The sequence below is a fragment of the Aotus nancymaae genome, unplaced genomic scaffold (assembly GCF_030222135.1).
Source record: "Aotus nancymaae isolate 86718 unplaced genomic scaffold, 86718_ANA_hifiasm-v0.15.2.pri h1tg000076l, whole genome shotgun sequence".
Lineage (NCBI taxonomy): Eukaryota > Metazoa > Chordata > Mammalia > Primates > Aotidae > Aotus > Aotus nancymaae.
In genome coordinates, this window is record NW_026988491.1 from 24,674,460 (window position 1) to 24,700,919 (window position 26,460).

The 26,460-nt window shown below is 48.1% G+C and overlaps 1 protein-coding gene and 1 non-coding gene across 2 annotated transcripts in view; one reads left to right on the top strand and one right to left on the bottom strand.

Moving 5' to 3' along the window:
* The window catches only part of LOC135271221 (tektin-5-like), a 71,313-nt gene extending 46,427 nt beyond the window's left edge, over positions 1-24,886 (bottom strand). Inside the window, exons 1-5 of the mRNA XM_064367851.1 lie at positions 23,978-24,886; positions 20,286-20,369; positions 19,606-19,676; positions 11,217-11,360; positions 6,091-6,313 (exon numbers count right to left, since the gene is read on the bottom strand). Coding sequence (XP_064223921.1) covers positions 6,091-6,313; positions 11,217-11,360; positions 19,606-19,676; positions 20,286-20,369; positions 23,978-24,541 — 1,086 coding nt within the window. The 5' untranslated portion in view covers positions 24,542-24,886. The remainder of the gene's footprint in view (positions 1-6,090; positions 6,314-11,216; positions 11,361-19,605; positions 19,677-20,285; positions 20,370-23,977) is intronic.
* Positions 13,370-13,510, top strand: LOC135271341 (U4 spliceosomal RNA). The gene has a single exon (XR_010339445.1). It is a non-coding gene; the product is annotated as a U4 spliceosomal RNA (small nuclear RNA).
* Positions 24,887-26,460: the final 1,574 nt, after the last annotated feature.

Sequence of the window (26,460 nt, forward strand, 5' to 3'; positions counted from 1 at the left end):
TAGGAAATAACTGCCTTGCAGCACAGGTGAGGATAGGTACATGGAAGTTTCCAGAAATGCCTTTTGCCAAGGAGACTGAGGCTGAGCTCAACTAATAACAATTACATTTTAAAGACAGCATTTTAGGCTGGGCACAGTGGCTCACACCTGTAATCCCAGCACTTTGGGAGGCCAAGGCAGGTGGGTCACCTGAGGTCAGGAGTTCAAGACCAGCCTGGACAATATGGTCTCTACTAAAAATACAAAAATTAGTCAGGCATGGTGGCAGGCACCTGTAATCCCAGCTACTCAGGAAGCTGAGGCAGGAGAATCACTTGAACCTGGAAGGCAGAGGTTGCAGTGAGCCAAGATCTTGTCACTGCACTCCAGACTGAGCGACAGCGAGACTCTGTCTCAAAAAAAGAAGAGAGCATTTCAAATTTTCTAGCCAAAGTAAACTGTTGAAAGGTGAAATGATTACTATATATACATCTTCATTGCATCAACTTCTTTTATTATTTTAGAAAAACACCATGTGAAATTTACCAATCAGAAAACAAATCCTTGCTCAGGAAAATGTCAGTAGTGCAGGGTTGGAGTTTGGTGCATTTCAGATGGGAGCTAGTCTATTTGCAGAACAGCTGGTGATTAAATTATGACTATTAATAAAAATCCAGGAGGTTGCAAAAACCCTCTGGTCGGCAGTGATGAAGTTGTTCTAATAATTCAAAACTTCCCTGGAGGAATTTTTATTTTTATTTATTTCAACTTATTTTAATTTTAATTTTTTAGAGACAAGGTCTTGCTCTGTCACCCAGGCTGGAGTGCAGTGCCGTGATCATAGCTCACTGCAGCATTGAACTCCTGGGCTCAAGAGATCCTCACTAGAGGAATTTTGAAAGAGAAAAGGTTTTGCTCTCCCCACCTCCACTCAAAAGATCCTTTCTTTCTCCATCAGTAATAATATTAATACTCACAGTTACCTTTTACTGAGTGTTTATCATCCGCCAAGCACTGTTTTAAGAACTCCAGAGATTAATTCATTAACACAGTAATGTTACCATGTAGAAATTCTTATCCCTGTTTCACAGATGGAAAACTAGGTACTAACAGCCAACTAAAGTAACCTTCCCAAGTCATCCCCAGACCACAAACTTCAGGCAATGAAACATGACAACGAACTACATTTGATCCACCATATGAGATACCTCATTAAAAGAAAATGCATAAGAACCGAAAGACGGAAGCCACCAAGTGTCCATAAATTGATGAATGAATAAAGAAAATGTGGTATAGACAGACAATGGAATATTATTCTGCCTCAAAAAGGAAGAAAATTCTGACTCATGCTACAACATGGGTGAATCTCAAAGACATGATATCAAGTGAAATTAACCAGTCACAGAAGGACAACTACTGTATGATTCCGCTTATAGGAGGTCCATAGAGTGGTCAAATTCTCAGAGACAGAAAGTAGAATGGAGGTTACCTGTATTTGTCTGTGCTCACACTGCTAATAAGCAAATACCCAGGACTGGGAAATTTATAAAGAAAAAGAAATTCAAAGGACTCACAGTTCCACATGGCTAGGGAGGGCCTCACAATCATGGTGGAAGGTGGAGGAGGAGCAAAGGCAGGTCTAAATGGCAGCAGGCGAAAGAGCATGCGCAGGGGAACTCCCGTTTATAGAACCGTCAGGTCTCGTCAGACTTATTTACTATCACCGGAGCAGCTTGGGAAAAACCTGCCTACCGAGTCCCTCCCACAACACATGGGAATTATGAGAGCTACAATTCAAGGTGAGAGTTCCGTGGAGACACAGCCAAACCGTATCACCTATAAATGTAGGGGGAAATGGAAAAGGCAAGTGTTGAATGGGTGCAGAGTTTTAGTTTGGGAAGACGGGAAAGTTCTGGAGACCGACGGTGGTGACGGATGCAGAATGTGTGAATGTGCTTAATGCCACAGAACTGTACACTTCAGAGCAGTTAAAATGCTTACTTTTATGTGATGTGTATTTTACCATAATAAAAATGTATTTTTACATGAAAAAAGAAAAAGCCGGGCGTGGTGGCTCACGCCTGTAATCCTAGCACTTTGGGAGGCTGACGTGGGCGGATCACCTGAGGTCAGGAGTTCAAGACCAGCCTGGCCATCATGGTGAAACCCCATCTTTAAAAAAAAAATTAAAAATTAAAAAAAAAAGAAAAAGAGACATGAAAAGCATTCATTTGTGCATGCATCATTCTTAAAAAAGCATCAGTACAAAGCTCAACATGGTAGGCCGGGCATGGTGGATCACACCTGTAATTCCAGCACTTTCAGAGGCAGAGGCAGGTGGATCACTTGAGCCCAGGGGGCTTAAGCCCAGAAGTTCAAGACCAGCCTGGGCAATGCAGAAAAACCCCATCTCTACAAAAAAATACAAAAATTAGCCAGGGAGTGGTGAGGGGGCACCTATAATTCCAACTACTCAGGAGGCGGAGGCAAGAGAATCGCTTGAACCAGAGAAGCAGAAGTTGCAGTGAGCCGAGATGGTGCCACTGCACTCCAGCCTGGGCTACAGAGCAAGACCATCTCAAAAAAACCACCTCAACACTGTAGATTCCTTCCATTCATTGCACAAAGTGGTAAGGAGTGCCAGGCAATTACTGAGCAGCAGAGGGGCAAGGTTAAATCAGGAGCAGTGCTCTGAAGATGTGCAGGCAAGTAAACCAACTATTACAGTAAAATCACAGCCACTAGCACAGACATGGTGGCTACTACGTGTCCGCACTTGCTCAGGTGTTGTACCTGCATTAACTCAAATAATCCTCATGGCAGTCATTTTTGGTTTTTGGTTTTTTTAAGACAGGGTCTTGCTCTGTCATCCAGGCTGGATGGAGTGCAGTGGTGCAGCCATAACTCACTGCAGCCTCCACCTCCCAGGCTCGAGCGATCCTCCTTGCCTCAGCCTCCTGTGACAGTCATTCTTATCCTCATTCTACAAACAAGAAGACTGAGGCTCAGAGAAGTGAAGAAACTCGTCCGAGGTTATGGAGGATGCATCACACCCATGCAGTCTGGCTCAGGGTCAGTGCTTCTAGCCAAGAGGTATGAGATGGAAGAAGCAATGAAAACCACAGTCTCAGAAGGCAGCGGCCACCCAGAGATGGTGAGTGCAAACAAGCCATGGCGTTTAGGAAGGATTCCTGGAGGAAGCGAAGGAACTTTTGAGCTAAGTTCCAGGGCAGGGGTTGTCAAAACTACAACCTGTGGACCAAATCCGGCCACTACTTAGTAGTGTGAGGTTTTATTGGAACGCACTCACGCTCATTTGTATACATGGTTGTTTTTGTGGTACAGGGGCAGAAACCATATGGCCTGCAAAGCTGAAAACAGTTATCATCTAGCCCTTGACAGAAAAAGTTCGCCAACCCTGTCCTAGAGGATTAATAGGAAAACAGTTCATGAAAGATAAAGGGAAGGTGCACAGGCCAACTCGATGCTGACTTTGCCTTCTCCAGGTAGCTCACCCTTTTCCATTCCTTCTTCCACTTGATGTCACCTCAACAGCACAGGCAGCCTTCGCCCTCCCTGGGCCTCTTCCAGAGCCTCCTAACCACTCCATCCACTCTATTTTTTTTGAGACAGAGTCTCTCCCTGTCGCCCAGGCTGGAGTGCAGTGGTGAGATCTCGGCTCACTGCAACCTCCGCCTCCCAGGTTCAAACCATTCTCCTGCCTTAGCCTCCTGAGTAGCTGGGATTACAGGTGCATGCTATTGCTCCCAGCTAATTTTCTGTATTGTTAGTAGACACAGGGGTTTCACTATGTTGGCCAGGTTGGTTTTGAACTCCTGACCTCAAGTCACCCTTCCACCTCTGCCTTCCAAAATGCTGGGATTACAGGCGCCCACAACCACGTGCAGCTAAATTTTTAAATTTTTAATAGATATGGGGTTTCTGGGGATGGGGTTTAATTTTTAATAAAGATAGGATTTCACTCTTCTCAAACTCCTGACCTCAAGTGATCCTCCCACCTCTGCCTTCCAAATTGCTGGGATTACATTCATGAGGCACCGTGTCCACTCCCTACATCCGCTCTTAACCTCTGTATCCCTTCTGCCATCCAGGCAGAAAAGAAATCAACAAAAGGATGAGTTTGGATCCAAACACCATCCTGCTTAACACCTTCAAAGTCTCCCCATTGTTCCTAGGTGGGACTCCAAACCCTTCACTCAGACCAGAATGATCTAAGCCTAGCCTGCCTCTTCTTCCAGCTTCGTCCCGACGCGTCCTCTGCCCTTGCTGCTCTCTCGGGAATCCTCTTCCCACCACCTTTTGGCTGCTCATCTCCCTGTTGATCTCTTCTTGGTGTCAACGTCCCCTGCTTCTCTGTTCCACCCAGTATGGGTCCCATGAGAGTCTCTGGCTCACCCACCCTTGTTTCCTCCATATAAAAATGCTGCAATGATTTCATGGAAACTCCTGTTTTGAGGCTGGGCGGGGTGGCTCATGCCAATAATCCTGGCACTTTAGGAGGTCAAAGTAGGAGGATTGCCGGAGCTCAGGGGTTTGAGACCAGCCTAAGCAACATAGCGAAACCCTGTCTCTACAAAAAACTAAAAAGATTAGCCAGGTGTGGTGGCACACACATGTAGTCTCAGCTACTTGGGAGGCTGAGGTGGGAGGATTGCTTGAACCCAGGAGTTGAAGGCTGCAGTGAGTTGTGATTGCACCACTGCACTCCAGGCTGGGCAACAGAGCAAGACCCTGTCTCAAAAAAAAGAGAGAGAGAGAGAAGAAAATAAAAATAAAATAAACTTTTTTTTTGGTCTCTTTTGGAGGACCAGACCAAAGGGTAGCAATTGTAGGTGGGCTGAATCTACCGCTGTAATTTCCATCAAACCCTGCCTGTAGCCCACTAAGCCCCTCAAGACGTAGACACAATAAAAAAGGAGCACAGTTCCTTTTTCTTCTTTTTTTTTTTTGAGATAGGGTCTCACTCTTTCACCCAGACTGGAGTGCAGTGGTGTGATCTTGTTCACTGCAACCTCTGCCTCCTAGCTTCAAGCAATTCTCCCACCTCAGCCTCCCAAGTAGCCGGGACTACAGGCCCACACTACCATACCTGGCTAATTTTTTTGTATTTTTAGTAGAGACGGGGTTTCGTCATATTAGCCATCTGGTCTCAAGCTCCTGTCCTCAAGTGATGTGCCCCCCTCGGCCTCCCACAGTGCTGGAACTACAAGCATGAGCCACTGTGCCTGCCTTAAAAACAGGTAAAAGAGGTACTGTTCTGCAAATACAAACTCAAGGCAAGTTCCCTCTGACCTGACTATCACCCAGATCTTTCTGTGTCTAAATTTCACAGCCACCACTGTTCTTCAAGGAGAACGTCAAGTCCCCAGAGGCCAGGGCCTAAGTTTATACAGCTCCTCATTTTACTCCTAGTGCCTAGCACAGCATCTGGCACCACGTGGGAATCTAAATTTACGTTGAGCAGGGAGTATAAATTCCACGCAAAGAGGACTCCAAGAGCCAACCCAGAGCTGTGAAACAGCATGATGCAGAATGCCTAAAGGGCACGCTGGTGTGGGCATAGCGGACAGACGACAGAATCGGACAGTGCTGCAGACTCCTCAGATCCAAAGAGCACCTCACCCCTCAGCAGGGAAACTTTAGACTTTTAAAGTGCTGTTGAGGCCTCTGGAAGTCAAAGGTTACACTTCCAAAGATGCTGTTGTGGGCGGACAAGAGGTGCTGGAGCGGCAGAGACAAGGGCCTGCAGGGTTCTGTTCTCTGCACTCGTTGCACTCAGTCATATGGGTTTTAGATGGAGAATAAGGGGTCCTGGCAGCATCACAGTCTCTTGGGGACAGCCAGGCCAAGCTCCAGGCTCCATCCTCCAGTGAGCAACAGAGGATGTAACCTGGATGCTTAAATGCTTAAATCCCTCAGGAAGCTCAGGCCTTGGCCCCTTTTAGAATGAACAAGACCACAGACCGTGGCAGAGAGAGTACTGGTTTGGCACCAGGGGCAGAGCCAGCTTGACCCAGATACCCCTCAGGCTCACAGGAGGAGGGCAAGGGCTTGGCAGAGAAGACAGGGGTCCTGGGAGGATCTGCTCACCTTCCCCAGCTGCACCTGCAGCTTATTCTTCATGTCCGTCACCTCGGAGATGCGGGCATTGAAGGCCAGGTTGGTGTCGGTGAACTGCCTCCACATCTGATCCGACAGGGTCTCAAAGAGGTGCTCTGCCTCCTCCCGCAGCCGGGTGGAGTTGGCCCGCATGTTCTGAGAGTGCTTGATGTTGTCGTTACTGAACTTGGCCCAGGTCTCGGGCACGGAGATCCTGCGAAGGCACAGGGGCGAGTTGCAGCAGGCCTAGGAGACCTCGGAATCTGGCGTTTCTCTGCCTTGGCAGTCTCGGCCTTTGGGTCAGGATTATTTTCCGTCCTGTGCAGTGTGGGATGTTGGGATGTTCAGCAGCATCCCTGGCCTCTACCCACTAGATGGCAGTAGCTCCCTCACCGTCCCGTGTGACAACCAAAACATGGCTTCAGACATTGCCAAATGTCCCTTAGGGGAGGGGACAGTCACCCCATTGAGAACCACTATCCTGATCCAATACCCTCATTTTACAGAGGAGGCAAGGGAACCCTAAAGAGAACAGCTGGTTGGCAGAAGGGCATCCAGCAAGTGGGTCAGAGAGGGGGGCTCCTTCAGACCCACACCACCACCACCACGAGAAAAGCAACTCGGACAAGCCAAGAAGCAGGCACTGGGCACAGAGGTGGTTGAGGGTCCCTCCAAGTCTGCGATGAGAATGTGGCCATGCTACTTTCACTGCCATTCATTCATGGAGTATTCCTTCAACTTCTACCACACGCCAACCAGGCACTTAGGAGACAGCCATGAATACGAATGGCAGCATCCATGTTCTCGTGGCGATTAATTGCCAGAGGAGGGAGACTGACAGTGAACGAGGAGATATTTACACATTGTGTTATGTGCCGGGAAGGGATTTAGAAACTGGAGGGCTGAGCCAGCCATGCCTCTAATCCCAGCCGACACAGGCGGATCAGTTGAGCCCAGAAGTTCAAGACCAGCCTGGGCAACATGATGAAACTCCCATCTCTATAAAAAATACCCCCCAAAATTAACTGGGTGCGGTGGTGCATGCCTGTGGCCCCAGCTACTTGGGGGACTGAGGTAGGAGGATTGCTTCAGCCCAGGAGTTCGGGGCTGCAGTGAGCCATGGTCACGTCACTGCACTCCAGCCTAACAAGACCCTGTCTTGTAGGAAGCAGCAGCAGGAGGATGAAGGAGACGAATGGAGTGGTGTCATTATGTGTTGGTCAGGGTTGTAAAAGGGAATAGAGGAATACTCAGAAGGGTAATGAGATGGTTAGGGATTAGAAAATTCATGAAGTGCTAACTGTGATGGTTCATGCCTATAATCCCAGCACTTTGGGAGCCCAAGGTGGGCAGATCACTTGAGGTCAGGAGTTCAAGACCAGCCTGGCCAACATGGTGAAATCCTGTCTTTACCAAAAATACAAAAATTAGCCAGGCATGGTGGCATGCGCCTGTAATCTGAGCTACTTGGAAGGCTGAAGCAGGAGAATCACTTGAACTGGGGGGTCGGAGGTTGCAGTGAGCTGAGATCATGCCACTGCACTCCAGCCTGGGCAACAGAGGAAGATTCTGTCTCAAAGAAAAAAAAAGGAAAAGAAAAGAAAATGCATGAAGCTTTCAGCATCCCAGCTGTAAAGGGCAAGAGGAAAGGAAGCAATAGTTGTTACAAGAGCCCCAGAAGAGGAGGGACCACAGTGGACCACAGTGTCTGGGAGGGAGGGAGCAGGAGAGGAAATCACAGCCTCTCCCCTCCCACACCCTGTCTTCTGCTGATGCCCCTCCTCCTGGCTGAACCCATCTGGAAACCAAAGGACAGAGAGCCCAGGAGAGGAGATCTGCAGAGGACTGTCTGCTCTGCAGGACACACGGCATGGCAGCTGGCGAGGGCATCTGGGGAGATCAATGGACAGGTACACAGGCTACATTAGCAAAGGCAAAGACAGGGAAGGCTTCTCAGAGGTGGTGACACACGAGGAACTCCTCAGTTTAGACAACATAAAGTTCTTCCTGGCAGAGCATGTAAATCCCTGCTACAAACAATCCATGGACCATGTAGGGTTTTCTCATCTGGGAAGGCTTTGAGGAAGGGCATGCATTTCTTTGAGCTGGCTTCAGGTCCTGGGTAAACCAGACTAGGTAACTTCTCAAGGTCTTTTCTGGTCCAGGAAGTTTCCAGTTCTTAAATAAAGCAGATTTTTATACTCAGGCTGCAGGGGAAAAAACTGAACTCAAATTTCTGAAATAGAACTCTCTTTTCAGACATTTTAAAGCCACTTAGGTTGCATGGTGAATAGAATTTTTAAAAATCATATAGTGTGTGTGTGATTGTTTTGCCTGGCTTTTTGCAGGAGTTAAAAATCAAGTAATAAACAGGCATCATGGGCTTCTGGAGACAGGAGTGGCACTATGTCAGGTTCAGAGCTTTCATCCAACCAAGACCTGAGGCTCAGAGAGTGAAGCATCGCTCCATCCCAGGATACTGAGGAAAGAGGAGAGGATAAGGACAGCAGACAGAAACACACAGATTTACTTTGAGTGTCTCCGTTGCCTCTGAATGGTGGACACTGTCAATGTCATGAACAGCAACCTCTAGGCCTTTGCCCTCCATTGCAACAGACAGCTGAGCTCCCAGGAGAAAATAACCCACTTAATCACATTCTCCCTGGGGAGGAATTTGCCAAAGACAGCCTGCCTCCTCAGCAGGCAGTGCACCTCAGTAGGGGGAAATGCTTTCTGGAGTCTGTGTCCTCTAAACATGGAGAGGTTAGCGGGCTTTGCTGGGGAGGCAGGAAGGCACCACTGGTAAAACACACAGGTTCAGTATTCAATGTAGATTCAGAATCACAGCTCTGCCATTTATTGTGTGAGCTTGAGCCTGTCGATTCACCTCTCTGACCTTTAGTTTCCTTATTGTAAAATGGGGATAACGATACCAACCCTCAGGGTTGCTGGGTGTTTAAATGTGAAGCCCTTATCATGGCACTGGGCAGAGTAAGCGCCCGAAAAATGTTTATTATTCATGAGATATTGCATATGAAGCTGTCAGCATGATGTCTAGCACATAGCAAACAGCAGGTAAAAGGTGTCTACTGCCATCATCATTGTCATCATCATCATCATTAATCCATGGTAACGAGAAATACAGTAAATAGAGATACTGCAGTTCACAGTCACCAAACGTCCTCTTTAATCCACCCAGATATAGCCTTGCTTTAAGAAAATCCCAGATATGGGCCGGGCACGGTGGCTCATGCCTGTAATCCCAGCACTTTGAGAGGCCAAGGCAGGTGGATCACAAGGTTAAGAGATCAAGACCATCCTGGAAACACGGTGAAACCCCTTCTCAACTAAAAATACAAAAATTAGCTGGGTGTGGTGGCGCATGCCTGTAATCCCAGCTACTTGGAGGCTGAGGCAGAAGAATGGCTTGAACAAGGGAGTCGGAGGTTGCAGTGAGCCGAGATCTTGTCACCGCACTCCAACCTGGTGACTGAGCAAGACTCTTTATCAAAAAAAGAAAGAGAAGAGGGGAGGGGAGGGGAGGGGAGGGGAGGGGAGGGGAGGGGAGGGGAGGGGAGGGGAGGGGAGCCCAAATACAAAGCCTGAAGCTAGCACATCTGGGCAGCAATTAGTCATCACAAACAGCAGCTCTCCCTTCCAGATGGAGTCTCTAGATAGGGGACTTTAAATAGCAGGCCTCTCCTGGGTATGGAAATTGGAGGCTCCAGGGCTGCCAGGTCTCTGGAGAGGAATCTATTTTGGAACACAGACCCTCTGGACTCCCTGTGCAGATGAGGGAGGCCAAGCCCCCTAAGTCTTGCTCACTTTGCCAGTGCCATGGGGGAAGAGCACCTTGTCAGGAAGAGGAGGAAAGTTCCCAGGAGTTGTCATTACCAGAAGTCCCAAAGGGTCACCTCCGCACTTTGACATTTGTTAAGATCCAGAAAGTGAGGCCAGGCTTGAGCCAAGGAGACTGCGAGGAACACCCTCCTTCTCTCTCCCCTTCCTTCCTTCCTGTGCTGCTGCTTTCCCTGACTTTCTCTTTTCATTCATTCTTTCTTTCAACAAAAATGTATTGCATACCAACATGTGCCAAAGCACAATTCTATGTGCTAGGGATTTTTTTTAAAATGGAAAAGAGAAACCAAGATAGACCTCAACCTCTTCCTCATCCTCAGCATCTCTCAGACCTCAGACAACCAACTAGGAAGCATGTTTGCATTCTGCATAAAATACCACAGTGCTGTGACATGCCCACGATCTTGACAGGCTCACAGAAGGCACCACCTCGTAGCTGCTGTGACGAGAAAATGAGGGCACACAGTAAGCGCTTAATAAATGTTGGCTGTTACTATTCTATAGTAGGCTCTGTGCTTAAAACTCCACACACACAACATTGTCATACTCACAGCAACCCTGGGAAGTGGGTACTATTTTTCTTCCAGTGGTATAGATTCAGAAATGGTCCAAAGAAATGAAGTCGCTTGCTCAGTGTTAGTGTAGAGGCTGGGATTAGAAGTCAGGCAGCCTGGCTCAAGATTCCACTCCCTGTCTCTCTTTGGGTGGTCTGGAACTCCTGGCCTCAAGCAATCCTCCTGCCTTGGCCTCCCAAAGGGCTGGGATTACAGGAGTAAGGCACCACGCCTGGCCAGGCAAGAATTCACTCAAACCACCACCAGCACCAGCCAACCTCAGCTGGCCTCCCTGCTGAGCTCATTGCTTGTTTTGGAATTTTTTTCTGAAACTGCTGAGCAGCAGCAGCTGTGCGACCCTCACTAAGCCAATGGCATGCTCCTTCTTCCTGAAATTTGGATCTTGAACAGTGGGGCAAGGATGGAAAGATGAAGGCGTCGGGACCACACAGCTCCCACTGCCAGAACCTTTCCCTCCAGCCTTCCCCTTGAGATGGTGGCTCCCCCAGAGCCCTCCGGTAAATTCCATTTTGTCTTTAGTTAACCCGACTTGGATTCTGCCGCTTGCACTAGAGGACCCTGTTCAACCACACCACTTCCCACTTAACTGGTATACGATGCCCCTTCGCCATTCGTTGGCAGGAGCAGAAGCCCTCACTCCAGTTGGACATGCCCGGGATGGAGAGGGGGGAGTCCGATACTTACGTGCCATCAATTTTCTCCATGCCGTGGAAGAAGCTGATGCAGTCTGACGTATTTCTCAGGTTAAAGCACTTCTCATCTATGAACTGGGCCGAGCTTTTGTCCTCGAGGTCCCTCTCCAGGGCGTGCTGAGCATCTCGGTTATCCCTGCAGGGAGGAAGGAGTCATCTGTGTACTGTGCACCTGCCCAGAGTTCCCAGCCTGGGCCACACAGCAGGTGTGTGTTGTAAGCCTAGACCCCCAGGAAGCCACCCAGTAGCTTTTCAGTCCTCTTCCCACCTCGATGCCCCACCACACACCCAGAGGCCCCCCACTCTCCCACCTCCACCCACTCCAAACAGATTTGTCCTTTATTCTTTTTTTTTTTTTTTTCAGAGTCTCAATCTTTTGCCCAGGTTGGAGTGCAGTGGGCAGTCATGGCTCACAGCAGTCTTGACCTCTCAGGCTCAAGCACTCCTCCCACCTCAGCCTCCTGAGTAGCTGGGACTAAAGGCATGTGCCACCAAGCCTGACTAACTTTTTAAATATTTTGTAGAGATCGTCTTGCTGTGTTGTGATCCTACCTGCATCAATTTCCCAAAGTGTTGGGATTACAGGTGTGAGCCACCACACCTGGCCCCTGTTGTCCTTCAGAATAGGGATAGGTAAGCATTTACTGTAAAGGGTTGCATGGTAAATATTTTAGGCTTTGTGGGTCATATGGTGTCTGTTGTAACTACTCAACTATGCATGAAAGCAGTCACAGATATGTAAAAATCAATGTGGCTTCATCTCAATAAAAGTTTATTCACAAGAACAGATGGTGGGCCAGATTTGTCCCTCCAGCTGTAGCTTGTTGGCCTAATTTAGAAGCTATCAATCCACACTTTGGAGAAAGCCTGATTAAAGTCAAATCACTTCTTAAATCAATCATTATGTCTGACCCTATGCTGGGCACTGAGGGATAAGACACGAATAAGACGACCCAGTCACTGCCTTCAGGTTGCTCACCAACTTGTGTGAACAAATACAAAAAATAAATCCAGAACAGAATGGTAAGGGCATCCTGCAGGTTTGCAAATACGAAATAACACAGAGGAGGAAACCACTAACTGAGGGTGAGAGGGCGGTCAGGGAAGGCTTCCCAAGGAGGTATCGGAGCTGAGTTTTCACAATAAATAGGAGTAGACATTATGGGGTAATTGCTGCTGGTGAAATGAGAATTCCAAGCCAAGAACATCACACTCACCAACACAGAGAAGCTAGAAACGCCAGACGTGTAGGGACCTCGAGATCAGGAACGGGTGGAATCAGGGGCTAGATGAGGCTAGGGATTGGGTGGCGTCAGGGACTGGGCGGTGTCAGGGGCTATGTGAAGACAGGGATTGGGTGGGGTCAAGGACTGGGCGGGGACAGGGGCTAGGTGAGGACAGGGATTGGGTAGGGTCAGGGACTAGATGAAGACAGGGATTGGTTAGGGTTGGCGCTAGGCGGTGTCAGAGACTGGGCGGAGGTAAAGAGAGGACGAGGGACCAGAGCCAAGGCTTAAGCCCCGAGGCCTGGTTGGTATCTCGACTAAGAAGCTTAGATTTAAAGGTGACTGCCAAATTCCAGACGTTTGAGGACCACTTCCGTTATTCTCTCCAAATACCAAACTCTACTATTTACTTATTTTTCTTTTCAAAAATCACTTTTTTAAAATTAATTAATTAATTAATTTTGGGGGGATGGATTTTTCCTCTTGTTGCCCAGGCTGGAGTGCAGTGGCAAGATCTCAGCTCACTGCAACCTCCACCTCCCGGGTTCAAGCAATTCTCCTGCCTCAGCCTCCTGAGTAGCTGGGATTACAGGCACACACTGCCTCACACACCTAATGTTTCGCATTTTAGTAGAGACAGGTTTCACCGTGTTGCCGAGGCTGGTCGCGAACTCTGGAGCTCAGGCAATCCTCCCTCAGCTTCGGCCTCCCAAAGTGCTGGGATTAAAGGCATGAGCCACCGCGCCTGGTCTAATTTTTGTATTTTTTTAGTAGAAATGGGGTTTCACCATGTTGGCCAGGCGGGTCTTGAACTCCTGACCTCAGGTGATCCGCCCACCTTAGCCTCCCAAAGTTCTGGAATTATAGGCATGAGCCACCGCACCCTGCCTAAAATCACTTTTAAAATATAAATAAATGAAGCTTTGCGCAGTGGCAGTATCGTAGCCAATGAGGTTTATCCAAGGCACGATTATTGCTAATTGAAAACTTTTCCCAATACCCCGCCATGATGACTTGAAATATAGTTGGCACTGGCAATTTCTGACAGTCTCTACGGAGACTGAGTTATTTAAAAGTAAAAAAAGAAAAAGAAAAAAAAAGACAAAAAATATATCTATATAGTAAAAGAAAAAGAAAAAAAAGAAAAAAGAAAAAATATATATTTATATATAAATGTATGTTAAAAGGAAAATTTATATTCCTGTCTTTAAAGAAAAACCCATCACCCTTTCCATTAATAGAAGATCACTTCAGACCTAAATATTAATACTAAGTGGGCACCCACTAAATCCTAGCTAGAATATGTTTCCTCCAGAAGGTTCTAAGCCTGGACTTTTTTCTGTTTCCTTGTTGGCTGAGAAAAGAGAGATCAGTTGGTGTTACAGACACATATGCACCAGCTGAAACTTTTGCCTTGGAGTGTTTAGAATTGTGAGAATAGAGAAGGGAATCACTTCCATTAATTGAGGTTAAGTCAGATACCCGCTACTCTGAGTGTCTCCATCTGTTCTCTGTCTCTCTTTCTCTCTCCCTCTCTCCCTTCTTGTGTCTATGTCTCTGTCTCTCTAACCTTTGTCTCTTTCTCAGCTTCCCTCTGTCTAAGCCTCTGTGTGTCTCTCTGGGTCTCTCCCTCCCTCTCCTCCATCCGTATCTTTTTTTTCTTTCCTGCTATGGATGTTGGTTGCTGGTGAGGGGTTTCCAGCTGGCCAGGAACCAGGAAGTTAAATCCCAATAGTGGGTGGGTTCCTACCTATCAGGAAGCACAAGTCATATTGGGGCAGAAGGAACCTGGTCCTGGGGCCCTTGGGGCTTCCAAGTTGGCAGAGCCCTGGAGGAATGGGGCCCTGTCCTGCTAATGAGCTGGAATGTGAAGCAAGGCCAGAATGTGGAAAGCAAACATGTCGGAGAATTAGAGGGAAACCTGGGGGCCTCAGAGTCCAGTGTGTCCAGCTGCCTGGCCCTTGTCATGAGGCCTGGAAAGAGGAGGCAGCCCTGTCCTCCCTACTTGGTCCACAACCAAGGGCTGGACCAGTGCCAAACTCACCCTGCTGTCAGCCCACTGGGAAAAGCCCAAACAAAGCTCCTACTCTGTCAGGAAGAGTCTTTTCTGCCTTGCCAGGGCACCTCATACAGTGAGGACACCGCCCTGCCCAGATGCGGGCCTCAGGCTTTGAAGAAAATCGTGAGCCAACAGCCTGGTGCCTGCCCATGCCAGGGCGGCCACCTGAACTGGTCAGTGGCTGAGCTTCCCCAAGCAGGTGAGGACACACCAGGCTCTTCCCAGCTAATGAGGCGCCGGCTGGCCCTTGGTTAATTAGGAGAATCCCAACCCCTCCGGCAGCATGAGCTGCCTCCCTGTGAGATGGCAGGAGTCCTCTGACACACAGCCACTGCCCAGGGACAAACAGCTTCCATCCAGGGTGGCTCAGCCTCCAGTCTCCACAAAGTGAAATGCTGCCCTCACCTGCTCTCATCCTCTCCCTCACTCACTCTGCGTTTGCGCTCTCTCACTCTCTCACTGTGGCTCTCTGCCTCAGTTGCTTTCATCTCTCTTGGTCCCTATTCAAGCTATCCAAGCATCTCTCTCTCTCTCTCTTTTAGACAATCTTGCTCTGTGGCCCAGGTAAGAGTGCAGTGGTGCAATCTTGGCTCACTGCAACCTCTGCCTCCCGGGTTCAAGTGATTCTCCTGCCTCAGCCTCCCAAGCAGCTGAGATTAGAGACATGCACCACCACACCCAGCTAATTTTGTGTTTTTAGTAGAGACAGGGTTTCTCCATTTTGTCCAGGCTGGTCTTGAACTCCTGACCGCAAGTGATCCACCCACTTCAGCCTCCCAAAGTGCTGGGATTACAGGCGTGAGCCGCGATGCCTGGCCTCTTTTCTTCTTTTTCCATGTCTGTCTCTCCCCATCTCTTTGCCTTTCTCTGTCTCTGTCTCATCTCTTGATTTAGCTTTCTGGCATATCTGATTCTGTGTCTCTCTGTCCCTCTGTCTCCTGACTCCCCATCTCTGTCTCTGTTTATCTCTTCATGTCTCTCTGTCTCTTTTGATGTCAGTGCTCAGCTCTCTCTGTGTGTCTCAGTCTCTGGGACTGTCTCCATCTGTCTCAGTCTTCCTGGTTCTCCCAGCTCCCCACCACCCTCTGGTTGCATCGTCTGGGGTTGCATAAGCAGCCTCTCGACCCCAATCTCAGGATTCCTCCTTTGAGGTCCAGCTCCCCACTTTAAGTTTGGAAATTGTTCACTCTGCCAGCTCAAACTATCCCATTTCCAAAACATCAGCCCTCCTCTTCCTTGCAGTGCCATGGTTTGTCACGTGCCATGGCAGTTACAAATGGAAAACCATTCTCTCTTGCCATAAATAGAAGATCACAAAACAAGTGGAAGAAAGAACAGAATAAAGAGCCCAGAAATAAATCCAGGCACTTACAGTCAATTGCTTTTCAGCAAAGATGCCAAGAACGTACAATGGAGAAAGGACAGCTTCTTCAATAAATGGTATTGATACAAGTGGAAATGTACATGCTGAAGAACGAATTAGACCCTTATCTCACACCATAGACAAAAATCAACTCAAAATAGATTAAAGTTAGCCAGGCATGGTGGCACACACACGTAATCCTAGCTACTCAGGAGGCCGAGGCAGAAGAATCACTTGAACCTGGGAAACGGAGGTTGCAGTGAGTTGAGATTGCACCACTGCCTGCCAGCCTGGGTGACAGACTGAGATGCCGTCTAAAAGAAAAAAAAGATTAAAGACTGAAATGTAACACCTGAAACTGTAAAACTACTAGAAGAAAACATAGGGGAAAAGTTCCATGACATTGGTCTGGACAATGACCCCAATAGCACACAAAATAAAGCAAAAATAGACAAATGGGATTACATCAAACTAAAAAGCTTCTGCACAGCCTACAAAACAATCAAGAGAGTAAAGAGACAACCTAAGAAATGGGAGAAAATATTTGCAAACTGTACATCTGATAAGGGGTTACTATCCAAAATATATAAGGAACTCAGACAACTCAATAACAAAAAAAAGCCCAGTTTTAAAATGGGCAAAGTTATTGCAAAACAATTTCTGATAGCCTAGATATGAAATCAACCCAAGTGTCTCATAGCAGATGAATGGATAAAGAAAATGTGGTATGTATACACAAAGGAATACTACTCAGCCTTAAAAAAGAAGGAAATCCTGTCATTTGTGACAACATGAATGAACCTACAGGACATCACATAAAGTGAAGTAAGTCAGGCACAGAAAGACAAATATCTCATGATCTCACACACATGTGGGGTCTAAAACAATCGAACTTATAAAAGTACAGAGTAGAATGGTGGTGACCAGAGGCTGGAGTGGGGGATGGGGGAGATGTTGGTCAAAGGGTACAAAATTTCCTTTCGTCAAGAGGAGTAAGTTCCAGAGATCTCCTGTACAACATGGTGACCATAGTTAATAACAATGTACTGTGTTCTTGAAAATCACTGAGATTTTAAGTGTTCTCTCTACAAAGAATAAATATGTGAGATAACGCATGTGTTAATTAGTTCCAATTAGTTCAATGTTTTAAAATATACATGTAATTTCAAAACATCATGTTTTACACGATACAGCATATACCATTTTTGTCAATTAAAAATGAATAAGTAATTTTTTTAAAAGTGCAAGAAAAACGCAATAAGGGCTGGGCGCGGTGGCTCGTGCCTGTAATCCCAGCACTTTGGAAGGCTAAGGCAGGTGGATCACAAGGTCAGGAGTTTGAGACCAGCCTGGCCAACATGGTGAAACCCCGTCTCTACTGAAAATACAAAAATTAGCCAGATGTAGTGGCAGGCACCTGTAATCCCAGCTACTCAGGAGGCTGAGGTAGGAGAATCACTTGAACTCAGGAAGTGGAGGTTGCAGTGAGCAGAGATCGCACCACCGTCCTCCAGCCTAGGTGACAGAGCAAGACTCCATCTTGGGAAAGAAAAAAGAAAGAAAAATGCAATAAAACAAAGACACTAGCCAGTTTCCAATTCTCCCTTTGTTGAAATTTGCCTGTTTAAATACAAGTATTTCAGCTGGGCACAGTGGCTCACACCTATAATCTCAGCACTTTGGGAGGCAGATGTGGGCCAATCACCTGAGGTCAGGAGTTTGAGACCAGCCTGGTCAATATGGTAAATCTCTGTCTCTACCAAAAATACAAAAACTAGCTGGGTGTGGTGGCATGGGCCTGTAATCCCAGCTACTTGGGAGGCTTAGGCAGGAGAATTGCTGGAATTCAGGAGGTGCAGGTTACAGTGAGCTGAGACCGCACCACTGCACTCCAGCCTGGGGGGCAGAGTGGGACTCCATCTCAAAAAAAAAGAATATTTAAGGCATTTTATTTACGGACTTGATTTTTATTTATTTAATTTTATTTTTTAAGCTTTTATGGGTACATAGTAGGTGTATATATTTATGGGGTACATGAATTTACCAGTACATAGTAGATGTATATATTTATAGGGTACATGAGATACTTTGATATAGGCATGCAATTTGTAACAATCACATCAGGGTAACTGGGGTATCCATCCTCTCCAGCATTTACCATTCCTTTGTGTTACAAACATTCCCATTTTTACTTTTTTTTGTTGTTGTTTTGAGACACAGTGTCACTCTGTTGCCCAGGCTGGAGTGCAGTAGCATGATCTTAGCTCACTGCAGCCTCCACCTCCTTGGTTCAAACAATTCTCTGCCTCAGCCTCCCAAATAGCTGGGATTACAAGCACTGCCACCATGCCTGGCTAATTTTTGTATTTTTAATGGAGACAGGGTTTCACCATCTTGGTAAGGCTGGTCTTGAACTCTTGACCTCGTGATCCATCCATCTCAGCCTCCCAAAGTGCTGGGATTACAGGTGTGAGCCATTGCACCTGGCCCCCTATACTCTTTTAGTTATTTTAAAATGTGCAATAAATTACTGTTGACTGTAGTCACCCTGCTATGCTTAAGGTTTTTTTAAGCAAATTAATTTGTAGACAAACTGTAGGTACCATAGTCCCGGTGATAAATGGAATTGTGAGAAATTAGTCCAGGGGCACACAAATTATTGAACTTCAACTCTGTGTTTGTCCTTTCAGCCTTCATTCCTCCTGCTGTATTTGCATCTTTTCTGCACACCTCCACCCCGGTGTCTTCCTAGGGCTCTCCAATGTGTCTTGCTATGACCAAGCTCTTTGCTCTAAGGGTAGCTTGTCTGCGATGTCTTTCTCCCTAACATACAGTTCTAACCCCTTTGGGGAGTCCAAAGGCTCCTGGAGGAGGAGGTGACTTCTGGGGCACAGCAAACCAAGATGTATGCTCCCCAGAGCTGACTTGGAAGCTGCCTGGCCCTTCTGCCTCCACCCCCTGCTGCCCATGTGCACCAGGCAGCCGGAGGAACGAGCCACTGCCAGGTTGCCAGCCTGTCCCATGCTGTCTATGTGTCTCTGTCAAGAGTGAATGAAGTGGGAAAACCAGCAGAGCAGCGTGCCCTGAAAGAGTTAAAGACGAGTGCCAGCTGCAGGCAGAGGTGAGGCAGCTGCTTCCACAGGGAACTGGTGCCAAGGGCTTAGCTATGGGCCCCAAGCCCCGTAAAACGCAAGCCTCCCTTTAACTGTGAGAGGAGTCCCCGGGCTTGTTAAGATACTGGTTATGTAATCTTGTAAGAACAAAAAGCTGGTTTCTTTTGGAGACTCCTGGCTCAGTGCCTCCACCAGCTCCCTTGTGGAGGTGCCCAGCCCCTGGACTTGCTACCTAATACCACCCACTTTCTGCCATCTCCCAAGGCTCAGAACTCAAATGGGGAAGCCACAGACTAAGAGGGGCCTCAGGGAAGCCAGGTGTCTCTTGCCAGGACTCTTGTTGCAAACAAGACAGTGAGGCACTGGCTTGTGAGAGTCAGTTGCACACATCTCAGTAACTTCATATTTGCAGCTGAAAATCAGCCATTGTGGTAGCATTTACACCACCGAAACTGGCAGGCCCGAGAGATCGGGACTCCTTTTTTCCTCGAAAGCTGGTTGTTAAACATTTACCAGCACACCACTGACCAAAAGTGGGCCCGTCTGGCTTGTCCCCCAGAAACCTGGGAGTGCCGAAACAAACCCCAACGAGAGGGAAGAGAAGGAAAAAAAGCCCTTACCGCATCTGCATATCAATTCTTTGAGCTAATTTTCTCATCCGTTCTTGGCAACATTTTAGCAAATCTACTTCCTGAAATGAAAAATGTCAGAAAGAACGGTGCCTCTTAGAACCTGACAGCCTCGTCTTTCCGGCCAGAGCCCTTACCTCTCCCCTTCCCTCCCACCGACCACCCTTGACCCCAGGAGGTGAAATGTCAGTGTGGAGCTTCTGCCTCAATCCACATAACCCCAGGGCCAGGTAGCGAAGGGTTGATTGTGGAGGCTCCACACTTTTTTGCCCTCCTTTTTTTTATAGACTCCTAGAATTAAAAAAAAATAGCACCTTCTATGTGCCAAGCACTCACTTATAGATTATTTTATCATTACATTAAATAATGCAAATGAAGTAGTACAGCCTATGACATATAGTAGGTGCTCAAGAAACACTAGCTTTCATTATGGTTATTGGTGTATTATTATCATGTCCATTTTGGGAGATGAAAAGACTGAGGGTCAAATAACTCCGTTTCTCCCTGTTTCTAAACTGCAAACTAGGCCTCCACCCATGCTTTCTGAGCCCTAACTTTGCACAGGGTGACACGTGTGGCTTCTGCTCCTGACAGGTAGCTCAGTAATGTCTCTGACCTGCTGGCCTTCCCGCCCCCTTCACGGCACGGGGCAGACCCAGGAGATGCCTTACCCAAATAAGGTTTTTCTCCACGTTGTCATGGACCAAATCAATCCCGATCCTCTTCTCTCGATGGTATAGACACTCCAAGGCCACCTGTGGGAAGCAGGGGAAACAGTATATTCTCCCTGCAGCTGTTTGCAGACCCTGAACAGAAAGAGACTCGCATCCACCCTTGTCACAATCTGTTCTTTTCTCCCAGAAACCTGGCTGCTTCATGTGACCTCTTTACTGGGCATCAGATGGGCTTCTGCTGCCCCTTCTCCCCCGATGAGAGCTGTGAGTTGCCATATGACCAATGCATCCAGAGATGCAAGGCCCATGTAGAGAAAGCAGGATAAAGTAGCGTCCCAAGGACCAATTTTGATTCCCATAACTGCATCAACAGCCCCAAGCCTTCCCAAAATACGATAATACATAGAGTAAAATTTCATAATAATTTCAGATAAGATGGTGTTGGCTGCCATCTTCCATGTAGCTTTTCTTCTGATTTCAGCAGAAGGAAGCAGGATGTCAAGGTCTGAATGTCAGGATGCAAATGAATCTGAGAACCCAGAAACAGGAAGGAGTCACTGACCTGTGCCACAAGGGTTTCCAGAGCCTCTTCTCGGAGTCATGCTCTGTTGAGGTGCTGGGGATAGCACAATGAACAAGGCTGACAGTCCCCTAGGAGAACGCAGGCTCTCACGCAACCTGTGTTCTCCTAAGGGAGAGAATACCCATGAGAAGCTCAGTCAGACTGGGCGCAGTGCCTCCCTCATGCCTGTAATCTCCACACTTTGGGAAGCCAAGCTGAGAGGATCACTTGAGCCCAGGAGTTGGAGACCAGCCTAGGCAGTATAGTGAGACCCCATCTCTACAAAAATTGAAACTTAGCCATGGGTGGTGGTGCGTGCCCATAGTCACACCTTCTTGGGAGGCTGAGGTGGGAGGATCCCTTGACTCCAGGAGGTCTAGCAGTGAGCCAAGATCATGCCACTGCATTCTAACCTGGGCAACAGAGCAAGACCCTGTCTCAAACAATAACAACAACAACAAACCAGAAACTCAATCATTTCCAACTGTGTGAAGGGCCAGGATGAAAATATTCAGGGTCACGTGAGTGGGTGAGGAGTAAGCAGCGCAGTGGTCAGGGAGGAATTCTCTAAGGAGGAGAAGGACTGAGTCATGAAAAGCAGAGATGCAGAGCTGGGTAGGAATGGACCAGAAGGGAAAATAGCAGGTGCAAAGGCCCTGAGGTCAGCAGAGGAACAGACAGGAAGCCATTGGCACTGGAGTAGAGGAAGTGAGGCTAGAGCAATATCAGGGACAGGGGTTATGGGGAGGGGAAGGAATTCGAGAATGAAGATGTTAATTTCTGGGAGGCCATCAAGGGAACTAGCGGCTGCTGTGAGGACAATGGATTAGAAGGGAGCAGGAATTGGGAGACCAGGAAGGAGGTGGAGGACATTGCACAGGGAGAGGCTGCCTGGATTGCGGGGGCAGCCCGTGAGATAGAACTGAGATGTTGATGGTCCCCCTGCCGCCACGTGGCTAATCAGAGAAAGCCACATGTGACCAGTCAGAGCTGGACTTTCCAGACAGGAGGGGGGCATGAGAAGAGAGTGGGAGGGAGAGCAGTAGGTTGGGGATGCTGCAGTGGGGCTCTGAGAAGCAGCCTTGCCTGTACTCCTTCCCAGGGAGAATCCGGGGGTGGGGATAGGGAGACAGTGGACCCCTCCTCCCGCTCCCTGCATCCATGGGTTTGGAAATCCCAGAGTGGAGGAAACCTATGCCGTGTCTCCCAAGGGGATCCGGAGGCAGGATCTCTCCTACAGAAGCACCTGTAGCTGCAGGAGGCTTCCAGGCAAGAGGTCCTGAGTTCCCCACACACTCCAGTGAGCAGCCAGTCATCATCCTGTGTGGCCAAGATCAGCTCCTGTAGGTGCTGCTGGTTCCTTACCCAGTGTCCACTCAACCCCTCCCATGATTCTCTCCTGGATGCAGTGAGAAACATTCACTTATCCAGACCCCTCTGCAGCCAGAGAGCCCATGCAAGTGCTGGCAAACAGGCTATAAATGGAAACACACAACAGACTTTCTGGAAAAGACGTCCCCTGATAAAAAGCGACGGTGCCCCTTGGTGTGTCTGCTCTTTGTTCTATTCAAGGGCCCCGGGCACATAGGGACTTGCAATATAAAATACGAAACCTCCTTGGAAACTGTAGGGCAACATGCTGTGGGTGGCAGAGCAGAAAGAGAGGAGGCTGGGTCCCTTCTGGCACCAAGTTGAGGCTGCAGCCGCCTGATCTGTCTCCCTCTGGAATTTTCCTTATGACAGAAACAAATTCCGGTTTGGCTAAGCCATTGTTGTGGCATATCTGTTACATGCAGCCAAAAGCAATCCTGACTGAGCAGGGAGATGACTGGAGGCTGGGAGACCAAAGAAGTGCCAGGATTGTCCACATTTAGTTTTTTTGTCGGTTTGTTTTTGAGATGGAGTCTTGCTTTGTGGCACAGGCTGGAGTACAGTGGTGTGATCTCAGCTCACTGCCACCTCCGCCTCCTGGGTTCAAGTGATTTCCCGGCTTCAGCCACCCAAGCAGCTGGGATTACAGGCATGTGCCACCATGCCCAGCTAATTTTTGTATTTTTAGTAGAAACGGGGTTTCATCTTGTTGGCCAGGCTGGTCTCCAACTCCTGAACTCAAGTGGTCCACCTCCAAAAGTGCTGGGTCTACAGGCATGAGCCACAACGCCCAGTCCACATTTAGATATTCACTCATTTATGCAACATGTATTTATTGAATGCCTACTCTGTGCTTCACCCTGTCCTAGGCTGGGAATACATTCAAAACGTTAGTGTCAACAACATCAGTCAGCACCAACATTGGTCACCATGGACACACACAGACACACAGGTGCCCTGCACTGAATAGCAGTCTTGAACACATCAGTGACAAAGTAAGCAAAAATCTCCACCTTGATGCAGACTATCCTATTTTCTAGTATTCAATCAAGTGTAGAGCATGTTAGAGGATGTTAAGTATTATGGGGAAAAATGAAGCAGTTATGGGCTGGGTGCAGCGGCTCATGCTTGTAATCCTGGCACTCTGGGAGGCTGAGGTGGGTGGATCACTTGAGGCCAGGAGTTTGAGACCAGCCTGACCAACATAGTGAAACCCTGCCTTTACTAAAAATACAAGAATTAGCTGGGCATGGTGGTGGGTGCCTGTAATCCCAGGTCCTTGGGAGGTTGAGGCATGAGAGTTGCTTGAACCCAGGAGGTGAGGGTTGCAGTGAGCCAGGATCACACCACTGTACTCCAGCCTGGATGACAGAGCAAAACTCTGTGTAAAACATAAATGAGGCAGTTATTTGAAGTATGTGCTCTCAGGACCAGAACACACACATGCTCATACATGCACATGCATGTACACACATGCTGAGGCACGCATAAGTGTGCACACAACATCTCCATGAAACCCCTGCAACTTTGATGTAGCCTCAAGGAGACAAGGAAATTCTATTCAGTCCAAGAAACACTGATTTGACTGGGATGATCCTGGATTGACTGAGATTGTATTACTGATCGTATATACGATGATGCAGTTCAACGTGACCTGCAAGGTGCCTGCCACCTTGATCTTCAGTTAAGGGATGTGGAACGAGCACACAGTATCCCCATCACACGGCCACAGCCCCGTCCCTGCCCCTGTACTCACCTGCAACGGGGAGTTCACCTCATCCGCCGCGCACTCCAGCCGCCTCTTGACCATCTTCAAGTTCTGATTCTCAGTTAGAAGCCTGTCCAGCTCGTAGCTCAGCTCTGACTTCCAGAAGCCGATGTCCAACAGCCTCTGGCCCAGGTTCCAGGAGGTGCCCTCCTGCATCTGGTGCGTCAGCTGATCCTTGTCCTGCAAGAGCCTCATGGAGTCGTCAGTCAGCCGGCTGGCCCACAGCCGGGAGGCCTCAGCCCCACGCACCTGCAGCTGGTTGGACTGGTCCCAGTCGTGGGGGCTATAGCGAGAGAAGAGTGCGGAGCGGAGTGCGGGCAGGATGGTGGGTGGCCGCAGGGTGCTGGGGGTCTCGTCTGGGCAGGTCTGGACGTTGGAGATCTTGGAGAAGAGGCTAGGCCTCCATGAATTGAGGTAGTGGTACCTGGGCCGGCAGTAGGGCTGGTAGCACTCCTGGGTCACTGGAGCCTGTATGGCCGGCAGCGAGGTCAAGCCACAGCATTTCTTGGGGCTACAGTAACTGGCGGTTTGAGTGGTCCCAAGAAACTCCATCCTTACCTTGAGCCCCACTTGGGCAAAACTCTGTTCAAGGGGCCTAAGGCATCACCAGGAAAGGGGAAAGCGCTTCTCTTAGGGACCGGCAGAACCTCTATGACTTAGCACCAGTGTCATAAAGTCTGGAGGGAGGGACCTTTAGCGGGGCCTTTGCTCACTTACAGGCCAGCTGGGGCCATCTTGTCCAACACAAAAAGACAGAAACAGTAATCACCAAAGTGAATGTGAGTTTCACAATCCACAGATTCAGATGCAAGCAGTGACATTTTATCTTCCTATTACAACTGAATTGTGTTCCCAGACCTGACTCGGCCCCATGGGAGGAAAATTAATGTAGTTCAGCCATTGAATTCAATCATCACGGGCCAATTTGGTCAAAGTGACTTGTTTTCTTTGTCCCCAACATGGCATCAAAATGGTCTACCTGAGGCAAGGCATGGTGGCTCATACCTGTAATCTTAGCACTTCGGGAGGCTGTGGCTGGAGGATCGCTCAAGTACAGGAGTTTGAGACTAGCCTGGGCAACATATTGAGACCCAATCTCTACAAAATAATGTAAAATGAGCTGGGCACAGTGGCTAACACCCGTAGTCCCAACTACTCTGGAGGCTAAGGCAGGAGGATCACTTGAGTCCAGGAAGTGGAGGCTCCAGTGAACTGTGATCACACCACTGCCCTCCAGCCTGGGTGACAGAGCAAGACTCTGTCTCCAAGAAAAAAGAAGGTCCATTAGTACCACAGAATACCACTCAGCAATACTACTCAAAACAGCATGAATGAATCTCAAATGTTAAGCTATGTGGAAGCAGCTAGGACATCATGTAATAGTCCATTTATATGACATTCTGGAAAAAGCGAATCCATACGGACAGAGGACAGATCAGTGGTTGCCAGGGGTTAGAGGTTGGGGGAGAGTTGTTGACTCCAAAGAAGCCCAAGAAAATTGGGAGGGGCGAGACAGTATGTTCCAGATCTAAATTATGTTAGTTACACATTTGCCAAAACCCATAGAAGTTTCCACTGAAAAGAGTAAAGTTTACTGGACATCAGTTATACTTCAATAAACCTGATTTTTTTTCTTTTTTTTTTGAGACAGAGTTTCGCTCTTGTTACCCAGGCTGGAGTGCAATGGCGCGATCTCGGCTCACTGCAACCTCCGCCTCCTGGGTTCAGGCAATTCTCCTGCCTCAGCCTCATGAGTAGCTGGGATTACAGGCACACGCCACCATGCCCAGCTAATTTTTTGTATTTTTAGTAGAGACGGGGTTTCACCATGTTGACCAGTATGGTCTCGATCTCTTGACCTCATGATCCACCCACCTCGGCCTCCCAAAGTGCTGGGATTACAGAATAAACCTGATTTTTAAAAATAGAGGGAGGGATCTTGAGCCTTAGGAGGCAGAGACCATGTCTATTTTGCTCACCATTAAATTCCTGGCATCCAGCACACTATTGAATGAGTGAATGAATGGGTATCTAAAATGAGAGCTTTTTTGTTCCAGAAAAGTTTTTCAACTCTATATTCTATAACAATTTTTGTTTTCAGAGAGGCAGTCTTGCTCTGTTGCCCAGGCTGGAGTGCAGTGGCATGATCACAGCTTACTGCAGACTGAAACCGTTGGCTCAAGTGATCCTCCTGCCTCAGCCTCCCAAGTAGCTGGGACTACAGATGCATGCCATCATGCCTGGCTATTTTTATTTTATTTTTGTAGAGATGGGGTGTCTCACTATGTTGCCCAGCCTGATCTCGAACTCCTGGCCTCAAGTGACCCTTCCATCTTGGCCTCTGAAAGTGCTGGTATTATAGGCATGAGCCCTCCTCCCCGCACCCAGCCTATGATAATATTTTAATTACACCAAAAAACTTTCCTCTCTCTTTGGCTGGTGACACTAGCAACAAAATGACAGGGTATAGA